A 27,492-nucleotide genomic window follows, 5' to 3' on the forward strand; every position below is an offset into this window, starting at 1 on the left:
CTGTCCTAGATCACATCCTTAATCTGGCTTTAAAAACCATTTAAACATTGTTAAGTCCTAAATCTCAATCTCTGGCTCAGAAGCTACCCTGAGCTCTAGGCTCACATACTCAATTGCCCACCTCACTTGAATTTCTAATAGGCATCTTAACTTTAACACAGCCAAAACAGTCATTTGGACACTTCTACATCTCAGTAAATGGCATCACCACCTATAGAAATATTCCAGCAGAAAACCTAGGATGCATCCTTAACTATTTCCTTTCCATAACCATTCACATCTAATCCATCAAGCAAGCCTATCTGGATCTACCATCAAAGTAAATCCTAAATTTTGACAATCAACCATCTTCCTCTCTCTTTATCCCTTCCCTGAATTACTATTAGCTGACTCCTAATTGTTTTTGTTTTTGTTTTTTTTTTTTTAACCTCAATTCTAGTTCCTCTATTCTGCACCAACAATCAGGGCAATCTAATAAAAGTACAAATTAGATCACTAGGCTCCTCAGCAATATCTTAGCAAAGGGGGAAAAGTCAAAGCCAATTTTGAGGCATTAAGCCTAAATGACTGGGTGAATTAGATCATTTTTTATTATAACCAGGAATTTGACAAGAAAAACCAGTTATTTAGGAGGTGGAAATATTCTGGTCATGTTGAATATGAGGTCGTCCACTAGAAAATATCCAAATGATATAGGTGAAGGGCCACTTAAGTATTAACCACTAATATGTATTAATACAGGAGTCTAAAACAAGACCTATAAATGTAATTTTTGTTCAATTTCTACTATATTATTTATCACCTGACAATTTATTCATTACAAGAAAAGTGATAAGACATTTTAGAATATTTCCTTTCTTTATTGATTGGTTATGAACAATACAAAAGATAGTACAGTTAAGCCCTGTACAGGGTTTTGCTAACAAACGGTGTACTAAGCCCTATGCTAAAATTAGTGAAAGTGTGAATTATTTTCCCTTTCTTTCTTAAAAAGAAAAATCTGTAGAGCATGATTTGAAAGTATAATTTAAAACAATTTTTTTAAGTTTATGCATGTACACAGGAAAAAAATGTCAAACCAGAGTATAAAATGAGCTCCCTCCTATTCTAGAGTACCATAAGATGTTGTATACTCTTCCCCAAACTTTCTATGCATATGAAAGCCAATGTGAATACAAATCCTTTCTAAGAACTTGAAAATACTGTAATATTATTCTATTAATTGTCTTTTTTTATTCAATAATTGGTTGTGAAAACAATTCATATTGGCTCATACCTCATCACTTTAACAATTATGTATTCCAATGTATGGATATATAATATAACGGTTTTACAAGTGCTAAACATTTAGCTTATGTCTACTAACACAGGTTATACCAACAAGCTAAAATATAAAAGGCTAAGATGGAGAGCCTGTCTAAAATAAGAGAGCAAATAAATAGGAACTTGTAAATGGCTACAAATGTTAAATGGGAATGTTCAGGTATGCACTGATTTCCATTCACTGACATTAAATGTTTTGGGTTACACATTTTAGATCTCACTGCCTTGTTGGAATCCTTAAGTGCAAAGTATGACATTTCTTAGGTACTTACCTCCCTTTTATTCTTCCAGGAGAGCTTGGATTTGAGCTGCTGCTTGCATTGCTTACAGTTTCCATTCGTGATGATTTTGTCTGAGATTGCTTGCCTGCCGATGAAAGTGGCTTATTAACAGCTCCTAGAACATTGGTTGTTTTAGGCTGAAATGAAAAATGCATATCTTTCTATTAAAGCCAAAAGAAATTTACATGTAAAAAACCATAAATATCTGTCAAAGTGTTTATGTACAAATCACACACACAAATATGCCCATCCTTAAATAAAGTAAGGATCTTGAATAGACTATTACTTGAAAGAGTGAAAAACCAAATAGATGGCATAACAATTAAGTTTCTTAGGTATCTGAAGGAAGAAGCTTACATAAAAAGTGAGAATAAAATGTGTAGTCAATAATAAAAACAGATAACCACACTCTTCCTTTGGAAAGACATAATTAGATTAAGATGTTTTTAACTTTAAGATTTTTACCTTGATATAACAGGATAAGATACTTAAGGATCAAGCTCTGTAGGGCTTGGCTTTATTATAAGCTACAATTTATGTATCTCAGCTTGCATCTATATAGTAAGCATAATTATTTCTAACTAGTAAGTGGAAGACATCTAATAATTGTGTTTTCTATCTTAAGATACATCAATTTTTAAAGAAATACAGAAATAACATAATTATGTCAATAAACATACTAAAATAAACTATCACATAAAAATCAGAATGACATTCAAAACGTACTTTTCCAGGTGTGAAAAACGATTTCATTTCTGGAGGCAGATAATTTTTGGTGTTACTGAAATTCTACAAGCAAGGGAAAAAGTTGCAGTCAGTGAATACTGAAACACTATACATGAGGTGGTTTGAAGCCAACAAAGCATACATCAGCTTTTGTTTTATAGTACATAATAAAATATATATTTAAATATATATTTAAATAATCAGTTCAAACACAAAATTTTGGGCATTGATTTCAAATATTGTAACAAAGGGCACCTGGGTGGCTCAGTCGGTTACGCATATGACTCTTGATTTCAGCTCAGGTCATTGAGCCCTGCATTGGGCTCTGCACTGGGAATGGAGCCTGCTTAAGATTCTCTTTCCGTCTCCCTCTGTCCCCCCCACCCCCCAAAAATAAATACTATAATAAGCTAAAACTAATTTTATACCAACTCCAGTATTAAAAACATATTCACACTCTAACGTGTTAGAGCTCTAAAAGCACATCTGTAACAATACCTCCAGAGAAGAGACCAATCACATATTCCTATCATCTTAATCACAACAAGGTGAATGCTTAAAAGCAAACAGTCCCTTTTAGCTGAGTGAGCCTACATACAAGGGTTTTATAAATCTCTACACGTTGGTAAGACTTTAATTGGTATTTTGCTTAAAAACAAACACAAAAGCAAAAACAGTAGTGTAGTTTCCATACTCTCAGCCAACAGACTTAGGTGCATTATGAACCTCTAAGAGTAATTCCAGAAAACACCTATTATCTCATGGAATACTTGAGTTTTGTAAAAGTGGTTTGAGAACATTCTTATAATGTTCCCTGGGTCTTAAACCTGTTCCAGTGCTTGTTCTCTGCTTGTTTCTTAATACCAGTTATGAATCTCAATCAAAGGCTTATAACTTCAGACTGTGTCTATCAGCATTCTCTTTCCCATTTTGGATCAATGGCCAATAATGACAGATCTATATGCTCTGACCACATTTTTGCCTCAAATCACACAATAGCATAAAACTCTAATCACAAACTCTCGACCACCTTAACTAATCTCTGACCCTTATTTGTGTCCTCTGGTTTGGCCCATATGCTACTCTTGAACCACATTAGTACGATGCATGGTGAGTTTTCCATAACATTAGTCGTACATTAGCTTTTGATATTGATCCTTCCTAATCTTTCCACAACCTAGTGCTGAGAATACATTTTATTTCAATCTATACAAAATCTAAAATAACTACCTTATCAGGTTGGGTGAAAAAACGAGCTGGTAGTACTGGGTCTTTAGGAGATTCCAAACTGTATGTAGTGCTCTTTGACATGATGATATTCATGGCAACATCACACACAGTGTACAGTTTCTGCAATAGTATTAAAAAAAAATAAGGTACTTAAGTTGGCATCCTTGACTCGGTGAATTAGAAGTAATTCTAGAACATGCATTTTGTACAGGCATACCTCAGAGATACTGCAGATTCAGCTCTAAATTACCACAATAAAACAATGTTGTAACCAAGTGAGTCAAATGAACTTTTTGGTTTCCCAGTGCACACAAAAGTTATGTTTACACCATGCTATAATCTACTGAGTGTGCAACTGCATTATGTCTAAAAACCAACATACAATGTAATTATAAGTAATTTAAAAATATTTTATTGCAGGGGTGCCTGGGTGGCTGAGCATCCAACTCTTTATCTCAAGTCTTAATCTCAGGGTCATGAATTCAAGTACTGCACTGGGCTACATGCTGGGCATGGAGCCTACCTTCATTCATTCATTCATTCATTCATTAAAGAAAATTTCATTGCTGAAAATGCTAACCATCATCTGAGCTTTCAGTGACTTGCGATCTTTTTGCTGGTCCAGAGTCTTGCCTCAGTGTTGATGGCTCATCAACAAATATGATATTTGTTGATGGCTTATCAACAAATAAGACAATAATGAAGTCTGCTGCACTGAATGACTCTTCCTTACATGAACAATTTCTCTGTAGCGTGTGATGCCACTTGATAGCATTTTACCCACAGAAGAATTTTCAAAATTGGAGTCAATCCTTTCAAAATTTGCTGCTGTTTTATCAACTAAATTTGTGTAATATACTAAACCCCCTGTTGTCATTTTAACAATCTTCATAGCATCTTTACAAGGAGTAGTAGTTCCCATCTCAGGAAACCACTTTCTTTGCTCATCTATCACAAGCAACTCCTAATTCATTAAAGTTTTATCATGAAATTACAGCAATTTGGTCACATCTTTAGTCTCTACTTTTAAGAACAGTTCTCTTCCTATTTCTACCACATCTGTAGTTACTGCAGCCATGGAAGTCTTGAACCCCTCAAAGTCACTCACAAGAAGTGTTGGAATCAACTTCTCTCAAATTCCAGTCCATGTTGACAATTTGACTCCTTCCCACGAATCACAACTGATCTTAATGGATGTAGAATGAAGAATCCTTTCCAGGTTTTTAATGACTTTACCCAGATTTATCAGAAGAACCATGATCTATGGCAGCTATACCCTTATAAAATGTATTTCTTAAAAAATTAAGACTTGAAAATCAAAATTATTCCTTGACCCATGGATTACAGAATGGATGTTGTGTTAGGAGGCCTGAAAAAAGCATTAATCTCATTGTATATCTCTGTCAGAGCTTTTGGATGAACAGGTGCATTATCAACGAGGAGTAACATTTTGAAAGGAATCTTTCTGAGCAGATCTCAACTACAGGCTTTAAAAATTCAGTAAACCATGCTTTAAACAGATGTGCTGTTATCCAGGCTTTGTTTTTCTATTAATAGAACACACAATGTAAATTAAGCATAATTAATAAGGGCCCTAGGATTTTCAGAATGGTATAAGAGCACTGGCTTCAGCTTCAAGTCATCAACTGCATGAGCCCCTAACAAGAGAGTCAGTCCGTCCTTTGAAAATCTGAAGCAACGCACAGACTTCTCCTCTCTAGCTATTGAATTCAATGGCATCTTCTTCCAATAGAAGGCTGCTTTATCTACATTGAAAAACTGCTGTTTAGAGTAACCATCTTCATTAATTACCTCAGCTAGATCTTCTGGGCAACTTGCTGAAGCTTCTTTATCCGCACTTGCTGCTTCATCTTGTACTTTGTATATTATGGAACTGGCTTCTTTCCTTAAACCTCGTGAACCAACCTTCTGCCAGCTTCTGCTTTCTTCTACGCTTCTTCACTTCTCAGCCCTCACAGAATTACAGAGTCAGGGCCTTGCCCTGGAGTAGGCTTTGGCTTAAGGGAATGTTATCATTGATTTGATCTCCTATCCAGGCCACTCAAACTTAATCTGTATCAGAAATAAGGCTATTTCACTTTCTTATCATTTGTGCTTTCCATTGGAGCAGCACTTTTAATTTCCTTAAAAACTTTTCCTTCGCATGTACAACTTGACTTACAATTGGGCACAAGAGATCTAGCTTTCAGCCTCTCTCAGCTTCCACATGCCATCCTTACCAACCTTCTTCATTACTAGCTTTTGATTAAAAGTGAAAGATATATGACTCTTCCTTTCACTTGAACACTTAAGAGGTCACTACAGAGTTATTAATTGGCCTAATTTCAATATTGTCTCAGGGAATAGGGAAGCCCGCGAAGAGGTAGAGAGGTGGGGAAACAGCTGGTGGGTAGAGCAGTCAGAGGACACACATCTGTCAATTAAGTTTATTGTCTTGTATGGGTGCAGTTCGTGGCACCCCAAAACAATTATATCAAAGATCATAGTAACATCAAAGATCACTGATCACCATAACATACAACAATTAAAAAGTTTGAAATATTGCAGGAATTACCAAAATGTGATACAGAGACACGAAATTAGCAAATGCTTTTGGAAAATGGTGCCATTAGACTTGCTCAGTGCAGGGTTGCCATAAATCAACTTAAGAAAAACGCAATTATCTGCATAGAACATTACGACAAGGTATGACTGTATGTAGTTTTCAGTACAATAGTGTAAGTTAAACTAATGTTTTCATTATTTCCTAGTAACAGCATTACTACTAATTCCTTATTAGTAATTCTACATCAGTAATTCTAATTACTAATAGTAATTATTAAGTACTAATACAAAAGACTGATAATGTCTATACATACTACAGAAGTAGCATATCCATATTTGAATACTTAAATCAACATGGAATCATAATTATTTAAAAAGAATTACATACTTCATTCATTTTTGCATCATCTGGTCCTTGGGCATCTTTTGTTTGTTTAATATTTTCTACCATCTTCCTGATAAATGCATGACTGTTATTTTCATTTTTAGCCATTAATATTTCAAGAACGAACCAAAGACATCTAAAAAGAGGAAGGGGAGAAAAAGAAATGAAGTGGAAAAAACTGGGTGTTTAATATAGATACAATAATCTAAATATAATAAACTCCACAAATGGAAATAATTAAAAAGGAAAAACCAACTATAAATCAAGAGGAAAAAAGTATGTCATGCATACATATCACAACTTATCAGCAACATAGGTGTGAATTTATAAGACCCCTTCACAAAATCTCACTAATGTTTCCAAAAAGGCACGTTAAACACTTAAATGGTGAAGAGAATGAAATGATCCTAACTCTAGCAATGACAGGGAGAGAAGATCGTCTAAATAACTGGGCCATGGATAAGTGAAGCTTCAAATACTTAATTTAAGACTGAATGCAGTCCTGATTGAAGGTTTTCAAGTGACTATCTCACTCAATAGTTAAGAATCTTTATGAATAAATTAAAGAGGAAAAAGTTATGGCTAACAAATATACATACTGTCTTTGCTTAAAGAGGGAAAAATTAAAAGGATGTTTCATTCATTAGTTGTTACATAAAACTCTATTCAACAGAAAACCAAAAGTACTTTGTCTCTTTACTATATGGACAGAACAGGACAGAGTTTGGCACAAGGGAGACAAGAGTAATGTGGAGCAAGGTATCATTCTAGAAAGGGAAAAATAACCTTAAGGATCTCAGGTATAGGATAAGTTCTCCTGAAGTGGCTCTCTAACAGAATGGGGAGATTACTCATGGCTAGACTGGGGCAATTTAAAAATAAGCCAAGGGATCCCTGGGTGGCGCAGCGCTTTGGCGCCTGCCTTTGGCCCAGGGCGCGATCCTGGAGACCCGGGATCGAATCCCACGTCGGGCTCCCGGTGCATGGAGCCTGCTTCTCCCTCTGCCTATATCTCTGCCTCTCTCTCTCTCTCTCTCTCTATCATAAATAAATAAAAATTTAAAAAAACATTAAAAAAAATAAAAATAAGCCAAAAATGTTTAGTAAATTCTGAAGAAAAAATAAATGTATTTCAAAAGCCAAAGTTCTCTGAGAAAGAGGAGTTGTTAAAGTTTTCATTAGTTATAATCACTAATGCAGAACTCATTTTGGGAGAACTGCTTATTAAAAAACCAAAAACAGGGGTATCCCTAGGTGGCTCTGCGGTTTAATGCCTGCTTTTGGCCCAGGGCCTGATCCTGGAGACCTGGGATCGATTCCCACATCAGGCTCCCTGCATGGAGCCTGCTTCTCCCTCTGCCTGTGTCTCTGCCTCTCTCTCTCTCTGTCTCTCAAGAATAAATAAATAAAATCTTTAAAAAAATAAAAAATTAAAAAAATTAAAAAACAACAAAACCAGAAACTGTGCTAAGAGGGTAACAGCTTTTCCCTTGCCATGAGAAAGTTATCAGTAATTTGATTTTATTCTCTTGAGGCACCTCAAATATTTAACTATAAAATATTTCAATGAACGAAGAAACCATTATTTTCCTTTAATAGGAAGCTTAAGGTATAATAAATTCATTTATTCAAAACCACAAAGATCATCCTTTATTATATAGTACAAAGGGGGCTAAGGGTCTCAAACTTAAAGAACTATTCTAGTGTTACAAAGACTTTTCTAAATACCATTATATTTCCCTGTTCCACACCCAGGCATAGATGGTTTTTTGGCCTCTCAACAACAATCTTTGGAAGAATTACAAGTGTCATAAACTTGCACTAGAAAATCGCCAGTAAAGTAGTAAGTGGGTAGTTCCTGATGATCAGCTTGGTCCATCATTAGATTAGACCATTCTCTCTTCCTCCGGAGGAAGATAGTTACTGCAAGGAAAAAGTGCTATGTGAATAAAATTAATTCACCCACATGAAAATCTAGAATTGCAGAAAAAAGTGGGAAAAGACAAGAACTGGAACAGAAGCTTTTAATGGACTGCATCAACAGAAAAGAAATGCCAGAAAGGTAGAGAAATAGAACAGTAGTACAATAATTATGCTAAATTAAGTTTTGGAAATCACATAGGAAATGAAATATGAAGAGACGGTATGAAAAAAAAATAAGAGAATACAGGAAAGAACCTTAAACTCCTAAGAATTTAGGAAATCTAATAAACTAATTATAATAAAGATTCCATTATCAGCAGCAAAGAGAAAAAACTTTCAGAAAACATTAACATGGGATGAAAAAAGTCTTACTCTTTAACATCTTTAAGTTGTTCAATATCCTGTACTTTAACATAATCTGGGTCATGTGCCAATAGGTGAATTGTATATGGAACAACATATTCTGGTAGAAGAGACAATAATTTTTCTGAAAAAGATAAAACAAAATAAAACATCCAGGTTAGAAAACCAAATCTTACTCTGTCTCTGATGTCATATTTCCTGCACCCCAATAGTTTACCACAACATGGCTAGACGGAAACTATACTGAAATATCCAGTATTGAGGAACATCATAAACAAGTTTATTCATTATTCATCCACCATGTCCAATATTGAGATGTCTACTAAATGCACCATATGCTAAGGCTATAATGACAAACATTTTCATTTTCAAATGCATGTGGTAAAAAGTGACTTGAATGTATTAAACAAGACTCAGAAAGATCTATTTTTCTTGTCATTATGAGCACCCCATATTTAACAGTTTCTTGTTAAGCTGCTAAGAAAAAAAAGATACATCTTTTTATCAATATGGTGCCAAAATAGGATGACTGATACTCTTTGATACCTGTAACAGAACAGATCTAAAGTAATGGACTTCAGAATTTCTAAGACAGATGAAGTAATAAAACAAACACCTTTTAGTTTAAATTCAAATATTTTTATATTTTGACTGCGATCAGCATATTCCCTTAGAGGTCAGAATGATAAACCTACTTAGTTTTAATAAAGATTAGTCAAAAAGACCAGGATTCATATACTGAACAATTTCTTTTGTATTCCTACTTCCAAAATAAAAGGTTAAATCAGATGCTCAACATATAATACTATGTGTCAATAAGGCACAAAGTTTTATTTATGGCTTTACTGCTGAGCTCAAAAAAAATTGTGTTAATATCATTTACTTAAAAGCAGGTATAGAAGAAAAAAAGTAACAAGTTTCAAAATTCAGTGATTTCAAATTAAAGTGTATCAAATATTTATTGAATGCTATTTTCCAGGCTTACTATTTTTATGGGGACATACTATTTTAAATACAAAGATGAGTAAGACTAAAGACCTCACAGTAAAGTGTTAAGTAGAGACAGAAGCTATAGTTCTATATGAAAGGTGCCCTAAAGTAAGTATAGCTAACAACTACCCAGTACTTCTCTGAACCGTGCATTATGCCAGGTGCTTTACATATATTTAACACTTTAATCCTCCAAATAACCACAAGAAATGAGCACAATTACACCAACTTTACAAATAAGGAAACAAAAGCTCAGATTGCTAAAGCAACCTGCAAAAACACAAGCAGTAAAAAGCAGAAGTGGGATATGACTCCAGAGGATTTATTCTGCAAGGTGAGAAAGAAAGGACTGATACAGTAACACCAAAACTATATTTTAGAGGATTCAAAAGGTGCAAACCATGCTCCTTGGTTTTATGTTTGTCTAGAAGGGACACGCAATTTCCAAATAGTGTTGACAACTAAGGAAAAAGATGGATACACAAATTTCAAATAATCCATAGCCCAAGGTGCACAAAATTGATACATAGAGTGAAAGCTTGAAATTCAGGCTAAGAATAAATTATAAAGGGCCATGTTAATGAGTTTCAACTAGATTCATTGAACAATGAAGAACCAACATGGATTTCAAGCAAGGAAGTGCCATGATCCAATGTGTTGTTTTAGAATGGTATTTTTGATAGTGATGTGTGGTATAGTTGGAGGTAAGTCTGAGGCAGAGAAATACAAAAGAGAGGTGTTTGGAATATATACAATTATCCAAGTGAAATACAGTAGAGTAGGAGAGTTAAGGAGGATGTTCAAGACATCTATCTAGAAGAACAACTAAGAGGACTTGGTGATTAGTAAGAGGAAAAATGAAGGTACAAAAAGGGCCTGACTTCTGGCTTGGATAACTAGACGGATTTTAATGATATTAAATAAATCGGGGCAGCCTGAGTGGCTCAGCAGTTTAGTGCCGCCTTCGACCCAGAGCATGATTCTGGGGACCCAGAATCGAGTCCCACATCAGGCTCCCTGCATGGAGCCTGCTTCTCCCTTTGCCTGTGTCTCTGCCTCTCTCTCTCTCTGTGTCTCTCATGAATAAATAAATAAAATATTTTAAAAAATAAAGTAAAATAAATCAAAGAAGTCAGAGAGACACAAAAACTAATAACATAGATAGGATAAAGTGAGAAGATTAAAAACAGGCACACAAGCATTTGATATTAATGTCAGCTCTAGGTGAGAACAATTAAAGACAAAAGACCTATACTTTTTTAAAACTTAAAAAGACAGTACACTTAGGCAATCTATAAACATACATCGGTGTTTAACTATTTTATTTAAAGTACTTCCAGTGTCATTGCTTATTTTCCTTGACCATTTAGTCAGTTATATAGAGATATGGGTTGATATTTAAATACCTATGTATTCATATTTTAAAAATGACCTTTTTAAAGGAAAAGTTACTGAAAAATAGTAACTTGATTTTATTGACTGCCAATTAGATTATAAAAATAACAGTAACATTTTATATTCTATAAAGCTGAAAATAGCTAGAAAGTATACTTTTCATTTTCATAAGATGCTTACCACTAACAGCTGCATGCTGCTTCAGATACTCTCGTCTCACATTTATATTTTTTACCAGACACTGCCTAGCATGAGCTCTTCTCTCTTTTACAGGATCTTTTGCACAAAGTGCACAGATTGCCATATACTCAAGTGGAAGCCGTAATCGGGAAAGGCCTTTGTGAAGTTTCTGAGCAAACACTTGTCTTACTTGATAGCATTCATCCTGTAAAGACATAATTATTCCACAGATTATTCACATGGCAGCAAAAAGTAATAACCCCAAATACGAAATTTGAAGGATAAAGGAGAGTAAATGTATTCACAACCATTGCTTTTGTTCATAAGACTGAGATATTGTGACATGTTAATTTCAAGGCTGGAGTGTTCACCCAAGACCCTAATTAATAACTACCAGTTACATGTGTTAGAAAATACTGAATATAAACAGATAAAACTAACACATATAAATCCATCCTTAATTTAAGGTATTAAAAATAGTTTAAATAGTATTAGTATCTCCTATTTAGCTTCCTAAGATAAAACTCTGCTCAATTTATATATTTTAGTTTTAACACTGAAAAATCTATTCAGATTAAAATGCACAACTCTGAAGGGAAGAGTTACTAATCAATTTCAGAATTACCAAATTACTTTTAGTTCTATAAATGAATCAATTGCTCATTCCTGCTGTGCCTGGTTTTCTCATACTCCCTCTTCCTAAACCACCCACCTCCACTCTTCTAACCAACTCCTTCTCATCTCTAACAACAGCTCCTATATCTTCCAGAAATCACTGTGTAGCCTTTATCAGGAGGCATCCAGCTTTATGCCCTCTTAGCACTCTGTGTATCTCCAGCACAACATTTATTACACAGTATTAAAATGATTGGTTTATATGTCTTACCCATCACTGCTCATTCCTTAAAGACAAGAACTATATCTTTATTCACCTTGGTGCCTCTAAACCTAGCACAAATCTGGTATACAGATCTTCTGTGGAATAAACTATAGAGCAAAGCTCAATGGGATCAGGGGCGCCTGGGTCGCTCAGTTGGTTAAGTGTCTGCCTTCAGCTCAGGTCATGATCTCAGGGTTCTGAGATCCAGCCCCTGGGAGTTGGGCTCCCAGCTCAATGAGGAGCCTGCTTCTCCTTCTCCATCATGCTGGTGCTTTCTCTCTCTCAAAAAAATAAATAAAATCTTTCTAAAAATTCATATAAAAATTATAAACTTCAGTTTATTATACCAAATACCCACTTTTAAAAAGGTTTTCTAGCTTTCATAGAAATATTATCTATTATCTATCCTCACACTCAACAAAATAAAATTAATGTTAACTCATTCCTTCCTCAGCATTAAAATTCCCTTGCAGGAGAGGAATCTTCATTATCTAAGAGTATTAATTACATATTGTGTAAGTCAACATATCACAAATATATTCACAAATAAACCATTCATTAAAAAACTAATCTCCACTCAAACATCCTTCCCCCCTTACTCAGATACATTCCCAACTAAGACCATGTTTTTGTAACTTTCTCAAGATTCAGGATCTAACAATGCAAATCAATTACTGAATCATGGCTAAAGTAGTAGGATTCCAAAGAATCATTAAAGTGAAGTTAGAGAAGAACTGTTAAATCATGTGCAGGGAAACTGATACAATTTAATAAAAGATGAGAAAATTGACAAAAATGATGACAACCAGGTACATCAAGTAGAATCATCTGCATAAAGAGTTAAAAGATGTGTTCCTAGGAACTGAGGAAGTCTTCAAATGTTTTGTTTTTTTTGCAAAGATGATTATCCTTTTAACTATGTTATAAAAGTTAAATGTAAAGTGCAGAATGGAGTAATGTAATTTTTATCACAGAAAAATATACTCTCAAAAAAGCAAACAGTATTTTCATGGTTACGGTTGTAACTAATATTTTGTTCAATATAAAGAAAAAGAAGATGGTGTCTAATACTACAAAACGTTTCCTCCAAGATAAAGTTCCAATTAAAAGCTTTTTTCACTACTAAATGTGAATTTAATTTTAGTTTGCATCTTATGTAAATTCACTTTTAGTGGTCTTTTCTTGTACAAATTATCTAAAGAACTACTGACAGTATCTTGCAAATAATTCAATTACTTTGTGTATCTCACTGTATTATCAACACTTATTTATATTTTCTGTTCTCTAAGAGGTTATGTTCTTGAGGGCAGTAGCTATGACTTAGTCATCTCTGTATTTACAGATCCTAGAACAACGTCAAGCACACAGCAGTACAAATTTTCCATGAATTGCATTCAAATTCTAAAATATGTAGGTGATTATTAAATAGTACTAAGATTTGTATAACTGAATTTCTATTTCTCCAGATTTATTTTCTATTCAAATATACAACAAAGGCCTTTGAGATACAATACTACCTCTAAAGAGTTCAACTCAAATCAGAAAAATAAGCCACAGTTCATAAATAAATAAAGCACAAGGCATGTATGTATCAAAGGACCGCAGATAAAATCTATGGGAAATAAAAATGAAACCAGCTGTAAGAATCTGAGCAAGTCTTGTAGAGAAGGTTGTGTTTATACCTTGATTTGCAAAAAGAGTCAGATTTGGGCATGCAGAAATGGGAGGTGAGAAGAAAGTCAGAGGCAGCAAACTATAGGCACATAAAAAAAAGTTATTCAGCTTCATTGGTATGAGGGTAAAGGTAGTGGGTTAAACAAGATTTTTAAGTATATATTTGGATCCACAAATTAGAAGGGCTTGAATGGCCAAGTTGTAAAATGTATGCAATTTTTTCTCTTTTATGAATATAAGGCCCTAAAGTATTTTTGACTGGGGGAATAATATGACTGCCAACTGTGATAGGGAAATTTAACCCACAGTGGAAGAAAAAAATCTCACAATAGTCCAGGTCAGAGATAATGATGATTAATTACAGTGTTAAGAACAGCTAAGAAGATATGAATGAAAAGACATAATAAATATAGGACAGATTATCTGCACTTTTGCAACAAGGTGCAAGGCCAAGCAAATAGTCAAATATAAATCATGCTTTTCAATCTAAGAATGCCATTTGGATTTATTTAACACTTACTGAGGTGCTACATGTTAATAAAGAATAGATTTGGAAAAGATTATGAATTTAGTCTTCACACTGAAATTTCTGTTTAACCTTAGAAGTGGGACCAGACTCTGCCTTGAAAAAAGTTAATGTTGCTAGTGTGAGAGTTACCTACATAGAACATGAAATGGCCAAAAAAGCATGAGTTAGTGGAAAATTAGGTCATGGGCATATCCACATAGAAAACATACATTTAAAGGAAAAGAGAACAACCAAAAATGTAGTCAGAGAAGTATGACAAAAATCAGGAGATAGAAATCAAGGAGAATTTCAAAAATAAAGGTTCAATGAGTGTGTCAAATAATGCAGAAAGGACATGTATAATGAAGACTAAGATCATTGGATTTGAGGCCTTTAACAAAGCATTTTTGGAAAAACCAGGAAAGCAAAGCCAAAATATGAGTAGTGAGGAGTGAGAGACAAGAAGGTAAGAGAGACAAAGATGTGGATAACTCTTTGAGGTTTAGAGGTTTAAAAAGAAGAGTCATGTGGTTTTACAAGAACAACAGGATTAGGGAAAGGTTTTGTTCATAAGAGGGCAACTGCGCGTATGTAAGTTGTGAGAATACGCTAGTAACTAACTTTTAACATGAACACATGTTCCACAGTCCACATAATTCCAAAGCAATTTTAAAACTTGGGCAATTTGAGCTTCCACCTTGGGAATTTGGTGATTGAGATAGTGACATATAACACATACTGTGCTAGGACATCTCTAGAAGTTCTTAAGTGTGGATACTTTTCCATACAAAGGACATTTCACAATTTGTACATACTCCTTATACACAGTAAGTTTCAAACACAGCCCATTTCTTTCACATATTTCCTGACTTATGTAAAAATTTCCACTTCAATACTGGTAGCACCAATACCCTTAGAAATAGCAGACCAAGAAAATGATAACAGACTGCAAGTATTACCAATTTAAAAAAGTAATTACAAAGGTTGTTTTCTTCTAAGAAATTCAGTATATACTTTTTAAACAACTTTCACTTTCTTGCAAAATACAATTACCTCTAAAATTAAGTGAGGAAAACTAAATATGGAAATTATAGACTCCTCAAATTCTCATTTTCAAATGGATTAGTGTAATAGCTGAATTACACGACTAAGACTAAAAAAAATCATAAACAAGATAGGGAATAGCTATTTTAAACACAAAAACTGACGAAATGATTACAATTAAAGAAAGATGATTGTTTATCTAGGGGTTACACATAAGCACTAATTATTAAATAAGCGGAAGGGTGGAGAAAAAAAATCACAATAATCTCTGAAATGAATGCCAAATTCTTATACATAAGATTAATGGGAAAATTAAGTGTAAAATGACCAAATAATGAATTAAAAAAATCATACAAAGTGATATAATTAAAATACTGTTACTCTAATATGAATTCTGTAAGACTGGATTACAAATCCATTAGTATCACTGCTAATAATTTGAAACTTTAACTGGCCTAAATAATAAGAAATGCTTCTAATCTGAAATTAATCTATATCATATCTTTGTAATAAATTTCTGTATATTTTATCTTCCATTTAAGAACTAAATACATTCAATCCTCATTATTTACACATCCCAAATTTGTGAATTCACCTACTCACTAAAATTTATTTGTAACCCCAAAATCAATTCCTTCAAGCCTTTCATGGTTACTGTTGAGTAAATGAGCAGAGCAACAACCTGAATTGTTTGACATGTCTGAGCTGGAGATGAACAAAGCAATGCTTTGCCTGTTGTGTCAGCTCTCATATTAGAAACAAGTGTCCTTTTGACAGTCTATTTAATGCCATTTTTGTGTTTTTGTGCATTTGTTGGTGATCTTGTTTAAAATAGCTCTCAAGCATACTGCTCTTTAGCATTCTTAAAAGCAAGAAGGTTATGATGTGCTTTAGGGAGAAAATCTGTTAGTGAAGCTTCATTCAGGCACGAATTACAGCTCTGTTGGTCATGAGTTCAATGTTAATGACAACTATATATTAAACAATGTGTCTCTACATTATGTACTGATAGACTGACAAAAATGCTGTGACCAGAGGCTTGGAGAAACCACCCCTGTATTTTCCTTTCAAGCAATGGTTCAGTATTCACTAATTTAGTGATAGGGGTGATAGTAGAAACAGAACTACTACAAATAACAAAAATCAAATGTATTGGGATGCCCGGGTGGCTCAGGGGTTGAGTGTCTGCCTTGGGCCCAGGGCGTGATCCTGGAGACCCGGGATCGAGTCCCACGTCGGGCTCCCTGCATGGAGCCTGCTTCTCCCTCTGCCTGCTTCTCTGCCTCTCTGTGTGTCTCTCATGAATAAATAAACAAAATTAAAAAAAAAATTAAAACAAAAAAATCAAATGTATTGTGTTAGCAACCTAAAATTCAGAATTTAGGAACTCTGAAACATTTCTCATGCATATACTTTCCAAAAGGAGACAATACAAGATTTTTTTTTTATCTCTACATCATGGAAGACTTTTTTCTTCCTAAAAGTCAAAGACCAGATAAAGTCATATCCTGTATGGCCATCTTCCTTACATTGATAGCTAATGCGCAGAGCTGATACTGTTCTAATGTGATGATTTCATGATAACAAGGTTCTTGGGCCAGCTTCACAATAGCACTCCCAGCAGCAAGTCTCAGACGTGACATATCTGGTTTACTAAAAAATAAGCAAGAAAGAATGTAAATTAGATTTCTAAATGTCTACACAAAAACATCCTTATTTGCTTTACCTAATTTTGTAAAAGTTCCTGTGGCCCAAAAAAGGATGGAAGACAATTTAGTGATACTGAACATCCTATTAAAATTTACTTAACTTTGGAAGATGCTGTTTAATACTACAAAATTCTTCTTTTGAGTGTAGTCTATACTAAAATCATTTAATTCTTGCATCCTACACAAAACAGCTTTTAGCCAAGCTTAGAACAAACCTATTTGTATGTCTAGTTACTGGGTCTAAAGTCCTCCATTACGGATTTTTTTTGGATATGTGTTTGCTTACAGATTAAGTACAAAAATATCCTAACTTGTTAATCAGTCAACTAATGTGCTAAATACAAAAGTAGAATGAAAGCAGGTGTAGTGGAAAACATATTTTTTAGTTAGAATTCAACTTTTCAAACCAAGAGGCTCCTTTTAAATTTAAGAAAATTTCTGCTTAATGAGACACACTTCAAAGATTAGTATATTCTTAATAAATACATCAAAACAATCCTTCCTAAGACAGTGATCTATTAGATGAATTACAGGAATTTGGGACTGATGTTAAGGAGGGAAAGTTAGTAACTTCCTAACTGTCCTAACTAGGACCCCTTATGTACTTCCACAGTAAAAGATGATTATTCAATTTATTCATAAAACAAGTATGTGTCTACTGTTATATATAGCACTGAGAGTGACATAAAAGATACATTTTTGGTCTTCTAAAATCAATGATCTAATTGGTTTAAGACCCTCTCCACAATGATCTTTCTAAGGATCATATAGACACTGACTGAATGCATGACAACATTTATAAGGTTCTGAAGTTACATGTCCCAGAGTTGTTCTTCAGTTCATCAACAGCAATACTCCAAGTGCCTACTATGAGGTCATTCAACCACCACTAAAGGGATGCCTGTGTTTCTTATTGGAGTTTATTTAGTAGAAATAAAGATAATTAAATATTTTACAACTAAGTTTTTGAAGACCAAATTTCTATATAAAGATTTTAAAAGCAAATAAATTCACATATATTTCCAGAATTCAAATACACATTTGATTTCATTAAAGAATAACAAGAAAAACAGGTGAGATGAGATCTAAATAGGCACATAAATAATGACTAATTATCATAGTAGTTAGACAAGGTAAGTATAATCTTTATCTCTATTTTATAAATGAAGAAACTGAGACACAAGGTGGTTAAAGTACTTTGCTAAATGTCACCTCGCTGGTAAGTGGTGTCAGAATTTGAATCCAGGCCCTAGTCTATTTTTTTTTCAATCACCACACTAAATTACATCTTCCAGACAAAATAAAGTGCATGTGTTTATGTCATTTAAATCAAGTACAAAGTTTACATATATTTATACTTCTGGAAACAGATTTAGTAAATTCTCTTCTACCCAGTGTGTTCTTTTATACATTTTATACAAGAATGGAAAATATCAGTTACTGATTAATTAGTATACTAACCATTCTCACATTAGATATTCAAAAATATCTATTGTGAGATATTTACAAGCATCTATTGTTTAAAATATTTACAAAATAGTAATACCCTGTCCCTGACATAGGACTGTCATTTTTTTAATGACTGTCATTTTGAAATAACCAGTGTACAAAAGCATATAATAAAAGTATACGCACACATACATAGGAATATTAATTATTTTCTTAGAAAGAAACTGCACCATTAAACAATTACACTAGATACTGAAATACTATGCAAGAATTTTGAAATAATAATTACGTACCTAATTTTTCCCTGTTCTGTCAAGTCTCCATCACTATGCAATATAGTAGTTAGTAATCTTAAGGTAGATGTTCCTGATTTACTGTGATTATTTTTCATTCCAAGGAGCCATCGAACCATCATTTTAATAGCCTGGATCTATTTAAAAGACAAATGGACAAATACAATATTGCTACTTTTTAAAGAAATTCTGTATCAACCTTAAAAAACTGAAATGGTTTTAATGGATGCTTTTTAAGTTAAAAAAAAAAAAAAAGAATCATTCTTTTTGCATATATGAAGACAACTAAATGTCTTAAAGATGTTTTACCCTCTTATCCAGGCAACTGACAAATGAATGATTTAACTAAAGATTAGGGTTTTTTTTTTTTTGCCTTTTTTTTTTTTAATGTTTCCCCACCATAAATTCTATTCTTCAGAATCCAGAGTAAAATCATGGTCACTTCCCTAGTCAGAAAGTTTAAGTTCCCAACTGCAAATTATATTCTTTCTTTTGTGCTATGTTTTATAGTTATGAAGTGCTTATGTACTTTAAAACCTGTTATTGCCTCTAGTGTTTCCAACAACCCTTTCTGAAGGCATGCATATTACCTCTCTTTCACATATCTTAGCTTTTTTATGGTTCTATGGCTCAGGACTAAGTGGGTCAAGAACAGTGGCATGTGGCAGACACTCTTCAGATCCTTTTCCTGGGTCATTTGTTAAGCATGAGCTTAACTACAGGCAGCCTGCCTTCTAGTCTAGTGTTACCAGACTACATAAAACTGCTACTTGACACTAGTGCTAAGAAAACAGATTTATATTGCAAAAGCACCAAGCCGTCATTCCATGAACTACACTATAGGTCTGCAGAAACAGTATTAGAATCTGAAGCTGAAATAACATAACAAAGTTCCTAATATAAAATATAAACCAGTACACACATACATACACAATATAAATGGATTTATATGAAACTACAACTAGAAAAACATATTTAATATATTTGTTCCTGGCCTTCACACCATGTACAGTGGGGATTGAGATGAAGCCTATATTAAGAGACTATAAATCATTTTAGTAAATCAATCCTCTCTACACTAGTGATGAGCAATCTTTTATGTATTACTCCTAACTCAAGGAATAATTGAACTTTCTTTTAAATCAAAATAAAAAGTTTTATCAAATATCATGGAAAAGATGAACAGTATTAAAACCTGTATGACTATCTTTACTGAACAGAAGAATGTACATGAGAAAACCAGCAATGTCTTTTGCCATAAAAAGGTTGATAACCAAGAAGCAGAAACATGGAGACAGTTTCAAACGTTTTTGTTTTCACATTAGATTATGTGCAGTGCCCACAAGGCCTCAGGTTTCTCATTATTGCCCTATACTTTCAGAGCACAGGAGATCATCTCATACAACAAATATTAAAAATTAGATGATTTTAATAGCTATATCTTTACAACAAGAATAGAAATTTTAACACAACTTTAATGATAATACAATCTAGTGAAGGTAATAAAATACATAGATCTGTGTATATCACTCACTTTGACCATTGTCTCAGGAGAAACTTCTTCATCTGGAACCCAAAGCTTAGTTGTCTTTTTTCCTGGGAGCTAAACAAAGATGAAGGACTTTAAAATTTAAAACATAAATAAGAATTTTCATGTTTAATTAAATTTAGTGAATGAATATTTACCTTCTTCAGTGACAGTCATTACAGATGACTAAAATACCTATTTCTCTAAAAGGTTAGAAGAATTATCTTCACTAGCAACCACATAAAGCACTTACACAACCATCAGCAGTTGGTTCCTTCTGTGTATGAGGTAGGACTGCCTTAACCTCTTTTATATACTTCCTTACTTAGCCTTTGAAACTAATTACTCAAGGCAGCTGGCAAAGGGTAAGATTAAAAAAAAAAAAAAAATACAGCCAAAAAGCATAGTTCCTAAGGAAAAAAGTATATATAAAAAGTCTTGAGCAGAAGATAAATTAGAAAGGCTTGCTGTTGACTGTAAGAAAGACCATGCATTAATAATCTTCCTACCTAAATCCCACTAAAATGGCACACATTAACAGCATAGCTGGAAAGCAAAAAGGGCCAAAAGAAGGCAAGAATCTTTAGAAAATTTTTAAAAACACAAAATATGCAGTAAAAATATCAGCAGAGTTAGAAGGTTTTCATCTCCATAAAAGCACAGAAGGAAACATCCTCCAAAAAAGATAGTTTTTTTCAGCACAATCACAGAATAATTCTGAGATGATAAAGTACAGGTATTTCAAGATGTGCATTTACAGTGGCAGCCAGGAAATTAAAGTAAGGTGACAAAAGAGCTGAACCCAATCTAGAACACTGGAGATCCCAGTATACAACCAGCTGACAGGAGTGATTTCCAGAGGCAGCCTAGGAAACAGAAATCAAATAGCAGCTCAGGCAACCCTCTGGCAACAAGAGAGGTAGACCCAGCATCTGGAAGGCAAACTCATCAAACGTATACAGCTTATGAAGCACTTTAATTGAGAAACGCCTTCAAGTAAAAAGTAGAAATAATGAAAAAGCAATTACATTAGAAACAGTCTGATGAAATTTCTGAACTAAAAATTTAAGAAGATCCCAAAAGATTCCATGGGGAAAGCTTCCAGAAAAGAAGAATCAGATTCATTTCAGATTTCTCAGCTGCAAAACTAGATGCCAAAAAACAATGTTCTGAATTTTCTGTAGCCAAGTACCCTAAAAGATAGGATTTTAGTACTCAAGAATAAGAGAAAAAATATTTTTAGCAAGCTAGGACAGAAAGAAAGTTTCCAAATTATGAGCCATATTCAAAGATACTCTACTAAAATATTTAATTCGTAAGAAAAAAGTCAATCAACATATATTATCACAAAATAGAAAAAAGTTATTATAAATAAAACTGACAGATTGTCAGATGGTTCAAAAATAATAAATTAAACCAAATGCAACAAAACCAATGACAGAGAAAATCTAAAAATAACAGGATGAAAAAATACCAGTCAAGATAAAAAACATGAAATGGAATAAGGATTTAGTTGGGGTACTGGCATAAACAGGATATTGAAGTATTTTTAGAATCTTATACCACAATAAGATATAAAATTTATGAACATGTGGAAAACCAGCAGAGTAGTATCAAAAGAAAAAAGTGATTTAAAAAAAAAGGTAAAATAGAAAACTTCACCATCACAAAAGACTTGAATAGATCACTTCCCAAAAAAACCTGATAGATGAAGTTGAGATGAAAAATAGTTAAGTAGAAGCAGCACATATAGAAATATAAGGAAATTAATATAGAGAGAAAATATTCGAGGATTAGAAAATAAAAACTAGCACCCTTTTAAAAAAATTTTATTTATTTTGAGAATGAGAGAGAGAGACAGACAGACAGACAGACAATGAGTGCATTCATATGTCGGGGGGCAGAGGGAGACAGAGTCTCCAGCAGACTCCCAGCCTAGTGCGGAGCCTGACAGGGACTTGATCCCACAACAAACTGAGATTATGAACTAAGCTGAAACCAAAAGTCTGGAGCTCAACCAACTGCATTACCCAGGCGTCCCCAAAACTGGCATTCTTCAGAAATAAAAACAAGAAAATGTTCAGCAAGAAACATGGATGATATAAGATCAAAACTATAAAATAATTCTCCAAATCAATCACAAACATAAAATGTAATTTTAAAAAAATCAAAGTACCTAACAAAGTTAAACAAGAAAAAATTTTAAATTTTCTTTACAAAGAAAATCACAAAACTTTAATGAAAGACATCTTGTAGAAGAGCAAATCAATGGTAAAGAACAGAGGCTATAAACACTAGCAGTGGTTACGATGCAGAGGACTGAAAGAATGAAAGATTACTCAATAACTATTGATATGAAATTTGTCCTAATGGGAAGTAGAAAGAAATGAAATCCTTAAGTCACATCATACAACCAAACAAATCAAATCAATTCCAGATGGATTAAATTTTTCTTTTTTCCTTTTTTTAGTTTTTCAAAGATTTATTGAAGCAGAAACAAGTTGGTCAGATACTTGTTGGAAAAAAGCAGTTTTAATGGTATTCAAAAATACTTTTTAAAAAGTATTCTAGCACAAGTTTTCTTCGTAAACTAGATTGTTGTAAACTTTCTCCTAAATCTTTTAAGAGTGTTGGTTATTGAGAACTAGAGATTACGCCTAATTCCAAATCTATCTTGCGCTCCTGAAAAACTGCAAAAAGGCACTTGAAAGCTGTTTCTTTAAGATACGGATTTCTTTTTTTATTCTTGCTGGTAATAATTGCACCAAATCTGGGCAAGCTTCACTCAAGGTCATCATGATGCTGAGACGTTTTGTTGATAACCTGTCCATCCCTAGTTTCAACCGTCTTAATCAGAAGTGTTCTTTTTGAGTGAGTGTCAACCAGAGGGAGTGAATCCAGGATGGTTTCCCTCAGGTACAGGGAAGAAAAGTTTGGAAGAGGCAGAGCAATCCTGCTTTCCTCTCCTTCCACCAGCTTCCTGTAGGTGGCAATCTCAATGTTGAGAGCCATCTTAACATTCAGCAGGTCCTGGTACTCCCGAAGGTGACGAGCCATTTCTTCCTTCATGTTCTGAATCTCATCCTGCAGGCGGCCAATAGTGTCTTAGCAGCTTTGACGGCACAGTTCTCTTCCATTTCACGCATCTGGTGTTCCAGAGACTCATTAGTCCCTTTGAGTGCATCCACTTCGCAGGTGAGGGACTGCACCTGTCTCCGGTACTCATTTGACTCCTGCTTTGCCTGGCGCAGGGCATCATTGTTCCGGTTAGCAGCCTCAGAGAGGTCGGCTAACTTGGACTTGTACCATTCCTTGGCCACCTGAAGGTTCTTGGCAGCTAAGCTTTCATATTGCTGGCGTACATCACGCAGGGCAGCCGTGAGGTCAGGCTTGGAAACATCCATATCGATTTGGACATGCCGGTCCTGAATCTGAGCCTGCAGCTCCTGGATTTCCTCATCATGTAGTTTCTTCAAAAAGGCAATCTCTTTTTGCAAGGATTCCACTTTCCGCTCAAGGTCAAGATGCGCCAAAGAAGCACTGTCAACATCCTGTCGGAAAGACTGCTTGGCAGGGTGCTCTCGGCTTCCTCTCTCTGAAGCATCTCCTCTTGCTGCTTCTCCAGGAGCCGCATGATGCCCTCGGCCAGGTTGTTGCGCTCCATCTCGACGCAGGCCTTGTCATTGGTGAACTGGTCCACCTGCCAGCGCAGCTCCCGCATCTCCTCCTCATAGAGGTCCCACAGGCACGACTTGCCCTGGCCCTTGAGCTGCTCGAGCTCGGCCAGCAGGATCTTGTTCTGCTGCTCCAGGAAGTGCACCTTGTCGATGTAGTTGGTGAAGAGGTCGTTCAGCTCCTGCAGCTCCACCTTCTCGTTGGTGCGCGTGTTCTTGAACTTGGTGTTGATGGCATCGGCCAGCGAGAAGTCCACCGAGTCCTGCAGCAGACGCATGCCGGGCACACTGCCCCGCAGGCGCATCGCGGAGGAGCGCGTGGTGAACACGCCGCCCGGGGACGAGGCGTAGAGGCTGCGGCTGGTGCTGGGGCGCATCGCGCTGCCCAGGCTGTAGGTGCGGGTGGACGTGGTCACGTACCTCCGCGTGGAGCTCGGCCGGCTCCCGGTGCCCGGGACGCAGAACATCCTGCGGTAGGAGGACAAGGACACAGACTTGGTGGACATGGCTGCTGAGGGCGGCGGTGGGCTGCGCAGCTGCGGCGGCACGGACCGGCTCGGGGAGGACCGGCGAGCGAGGGCGCGGGAGTGCTGCTGCGGCTCTGGCGCAGGGATCCCGGAGTGAGAGTGGCAGAACGGATTAAATTTTTCAAGTGTGAAAAAATCTCAAGACTTTTAGAACATATGGGAGACTTTTTATGACACTAGAGTAGGGAAGGATTTCTTTTTTTAAAAATTTATTTATTAATGAGAGATACAGAGAGAGAGAGAGAGAGGCAGAGACACAGGCAGAGGGAGAAGCAGTCTCCATGCAGGGAGCCCAACGTGGGACTCGATCCCGGGTCCCTAGGATCAGGCCCTGAGCTGAAGGCAGGCGCCAAACCACTGAGCCACAGGGGCTGCCCAGGGAAATTTCTTAAAGATGTAAAAAGCACTAACTACAAAAGAAAGGAATGATAAATTTAGCTACTTTAAAATTAATAACTTTTGTTGAAAGGACACCGTAAAGGAAGTAAAAAGGCACACCAAAAATAAAATTCTTTGCATTTTTATGAAGATACTGCAATATATACCTGAAAAAGTATTAATGTGTATAAAAATTATGAGAAAAAGACAAAAAGCTCAGGAAAAAAAGGCAAAAGATCTCAAAAGAAATTTCAGAAAGAGGCAACATGAATGGTTACTAGACATTAAAAACTTAATTAGTAACCAGAGAAATGCAAATTAAAGCTATGAGGCACTATTTTCTAACATTTAGATGGGCAAAAATGGAAAGATCTGACACTAATGGGTACTATATACTGCTAATAAAAAATAAGGCTTAACAATGCTTTTGACAAATAATTTGGGAATAAAATGAAAAGTTAAATGTGTGTACACACTGTGATTCATCAATTTCACTTGTATAAATATAACCTAGGGATATTTTTACTCATATGTATCATGAAGCCTTTCTAAGAACAGGAACACTGTTCCAACGAGGAAAGAAATGGAAATATTCCAAATGTCCACTAACAGAATAAATGTAAGAAATTTCACACAGTGATATAATACAGAGTAATGAATCAAGTACAGCTAGATGTAAAACAAGGGAGTTATTTTAAGAAACAAATGTGTAATGATAAAAGTCAGCCAAGAATATAATATATACGGTGTAACTCATAAACCTCAAGAATAAGCAAAACTAAGTATTATGTTATTCAGAAACACATATGCAGTAAAGTGTTTTGTTTTAGTTAGAGAATAATAAACCCTAATTCAACATAGTAGCTACCTGAGGCAGACAAGAAACAAAAACAAAAGTTTGGAGAGTAATAAACCAGGAGCTAACAGTTCACAAGTGCTCATTCTGTTATTATAAAATAAATCACACAAATGTTAAATAAATATTCCTTCATATATATCAAATGTAACATTAAAATGTGACAAGTTAATGGGTTAAAAGAGGTAAAAGTTCTGTTCCTGACAAGAGCTAACTAGGTTTTTTTTTTTTTTTTGAACCTATCTTCCACTGGAACAAATGAAAAGGCTGGATAAAAGATCTTTTAAAAAAATCACTATGAAGGTGATAAAAGAGCTACCAGAGCAGTGAGAATTTGTAGGGGAAAGTTTCAAAAGAGGAGAGAAATGAAGATTTGAGTCTGGCCCTAGGCTGCTTTTCTCATACAAACGATAACTGATTCTGAAAGTGAAAGAGACTTACAGGTTAAGCAATATCTCAATCACTGTAACAAAGCTGGAAGGAAAAAAATTGGAATTCTGGGCCCAATAAAGAATAGAGTTCCTGTTAAACACTCTTAGACTTCTGGGTGGCTCTCTAACAGATATAACATACAAATAGAGGTGACCAGAAAAAGAATCAGCCTGTCAAAACCTGAAGCTCAGCTTCGAATTAGTGCATTCTTGACTGGACCAAATTGATCTGACAATAGCTCAACTCCCTGTCAGGAAGAAGTAAGGCCTCCCCAGAAGAAATACAAAATCATTCAGAGCCTCAAATCATCTGTAACATTTTTAATACACAAAGTCTACCATGCAATTAAAAATAACAAAATAACCTTGCAATTAAAAATAACAAAATAACAAAAATTAACAAGATTTGACCAAAAAAAAAAAGAAAAAAAGAAACAGAAGACAAAAAAGCCACAGGAAGTCTAGAAATAGGCTGATACAAACTTTAACATAACTAAAGAAGTTTAACAATTAGATGACAAGATAGAGAATTCTGGCAGGGAACTAAAAGCTGTATCAAAAACTACAAGGAAAATATAAAATTGTAAGATAAAGTAAGTGCAATTAAGAATTCAATGCATGGGCCTACCATAGGATTATACAAATCTGAAGAGTGAATTATGAACTCAAATGCAGATCAGAAGAAAACAAAAAATGATGGATAGAAAAATACACAAAGGTGTGAAACAGCTGGATCACAGCCAAAGAAACTATGTTTTGAGTATATAACTTGAACTGTAGCTGAGAGGAAGAGAGACTATGAAACAAACATTATTCATAATTTATGCAGGATATCAAAGCTATACTATTCAAGAAGAGCTACAAGCCCCAAGTAGAATAAATATAAAGAAAAGCACACCCAGACACATGATCATGAAACTGGAGACTAATGCAAAATAGAAAACATTAAAAGCATTCAAAACAAAAAGAAAACCTTCAAAGGAGCAAGACTGCCAGCCAATTTCAAGAGAATAGGTAAGAAAATGGAAGATAATGGTATAATATTTTCAAATTACTGAGGGGAGGAAACATACCAGTCTAGAATTCTAAGCTGAGAGAAAATATCCTTTAAAAAATGTAGGCAAAATAAAGACATTTTCAGGCAAATAAAAATCAAGAGGCTGCATAAGCAGTAATCCAC

General features: G+C 34.8%; 2 protein-coding genes across 11 annotated transcripts in view; both read right to left on the bottom strand.

Moving 5' to 3' along the window:
- Positions 1 to 27,492, bottom strand: part of PDS5B (PDS5 cohesin associated factor B) — a 179,821-nt gene that overhangs the window by 13,816 nt on the left and 138,513 nt on the right. For all 10 annotated transcript variants that reach the window (XR_012016191.1, XR_012016190.1, XM_072795505.1 and 7 more), the window contains exons 22-30: positions 20,453 to 20,521; positions 18,919 to 19,055; positions 16,997 to 17,120; positions 11,362 to 11,566; positions 8,806 to 8,920; positions 6,514 to 6,646; positions 3,561 to 3,680; positions 2,331 to 2,393; positions 1,596 to 1,741 (exon numbers count right to left, since the gene is read on the bottom strand). Coding sequence is in view for 8 of the 10 variants with exons in the window: in XM_072795505.1 (XP_072651606.1) it covers positions 1,596 to 1,741; positions 2,331 to 2,393; positions 3,561 to 3,680; positions 6,514 to 6,646; positions 8,806 to 8,920; positions 11,362 to 11,566; positions 16,997 to 17,120; positions 18,919 to 19,055; positions 20,453 to 20,521 (1,112 nt within the window). In the remaining 2 variants the exon portion in view is untranslated. The remainder of the gene's footprint in view (positions 1 to 1,595; positions 1,742 to 2,330; positions 2,394 to 3,560; positions 3,681 to 6,513; positions 6,647 to 8,805; positions 8,921 to 11,361; positions 11,567 to 16,996; positions 17,121 to 18,918; positions 19,056 to 20,452; positions 20,522 to 27,492) is intronic.
- LOC140615711 (vimentin-like) lies at positions 22,910 to 24,628 on the bottom strand. Its single transcript, XM_072795499.1, is given in 3 exon segments — positions 22,910 to 23,553; positions 23,556 to 24,012; positions 24,015 to 24,628. Coding segments are annotated over 3 exon segments (1,395 nt in total). The 5' UTR covers positions 24,627 to 24,628; the 3' UTR covers positions 22,910 to 23,227.

The sequence above is a fragment of the Canis lupus genome, chromosome 24 (assembly GCF_048164855.1).
Source record: "Canis lupus baileyi chromosome 24, mCanLup2.hap1, whole genome shotgun sequence".
Lineage (NCBI taxonomy): Eukaryota > Metazoa > Chordata > Mammalia > Carnivora > Canidae > Canis > Canis lupus.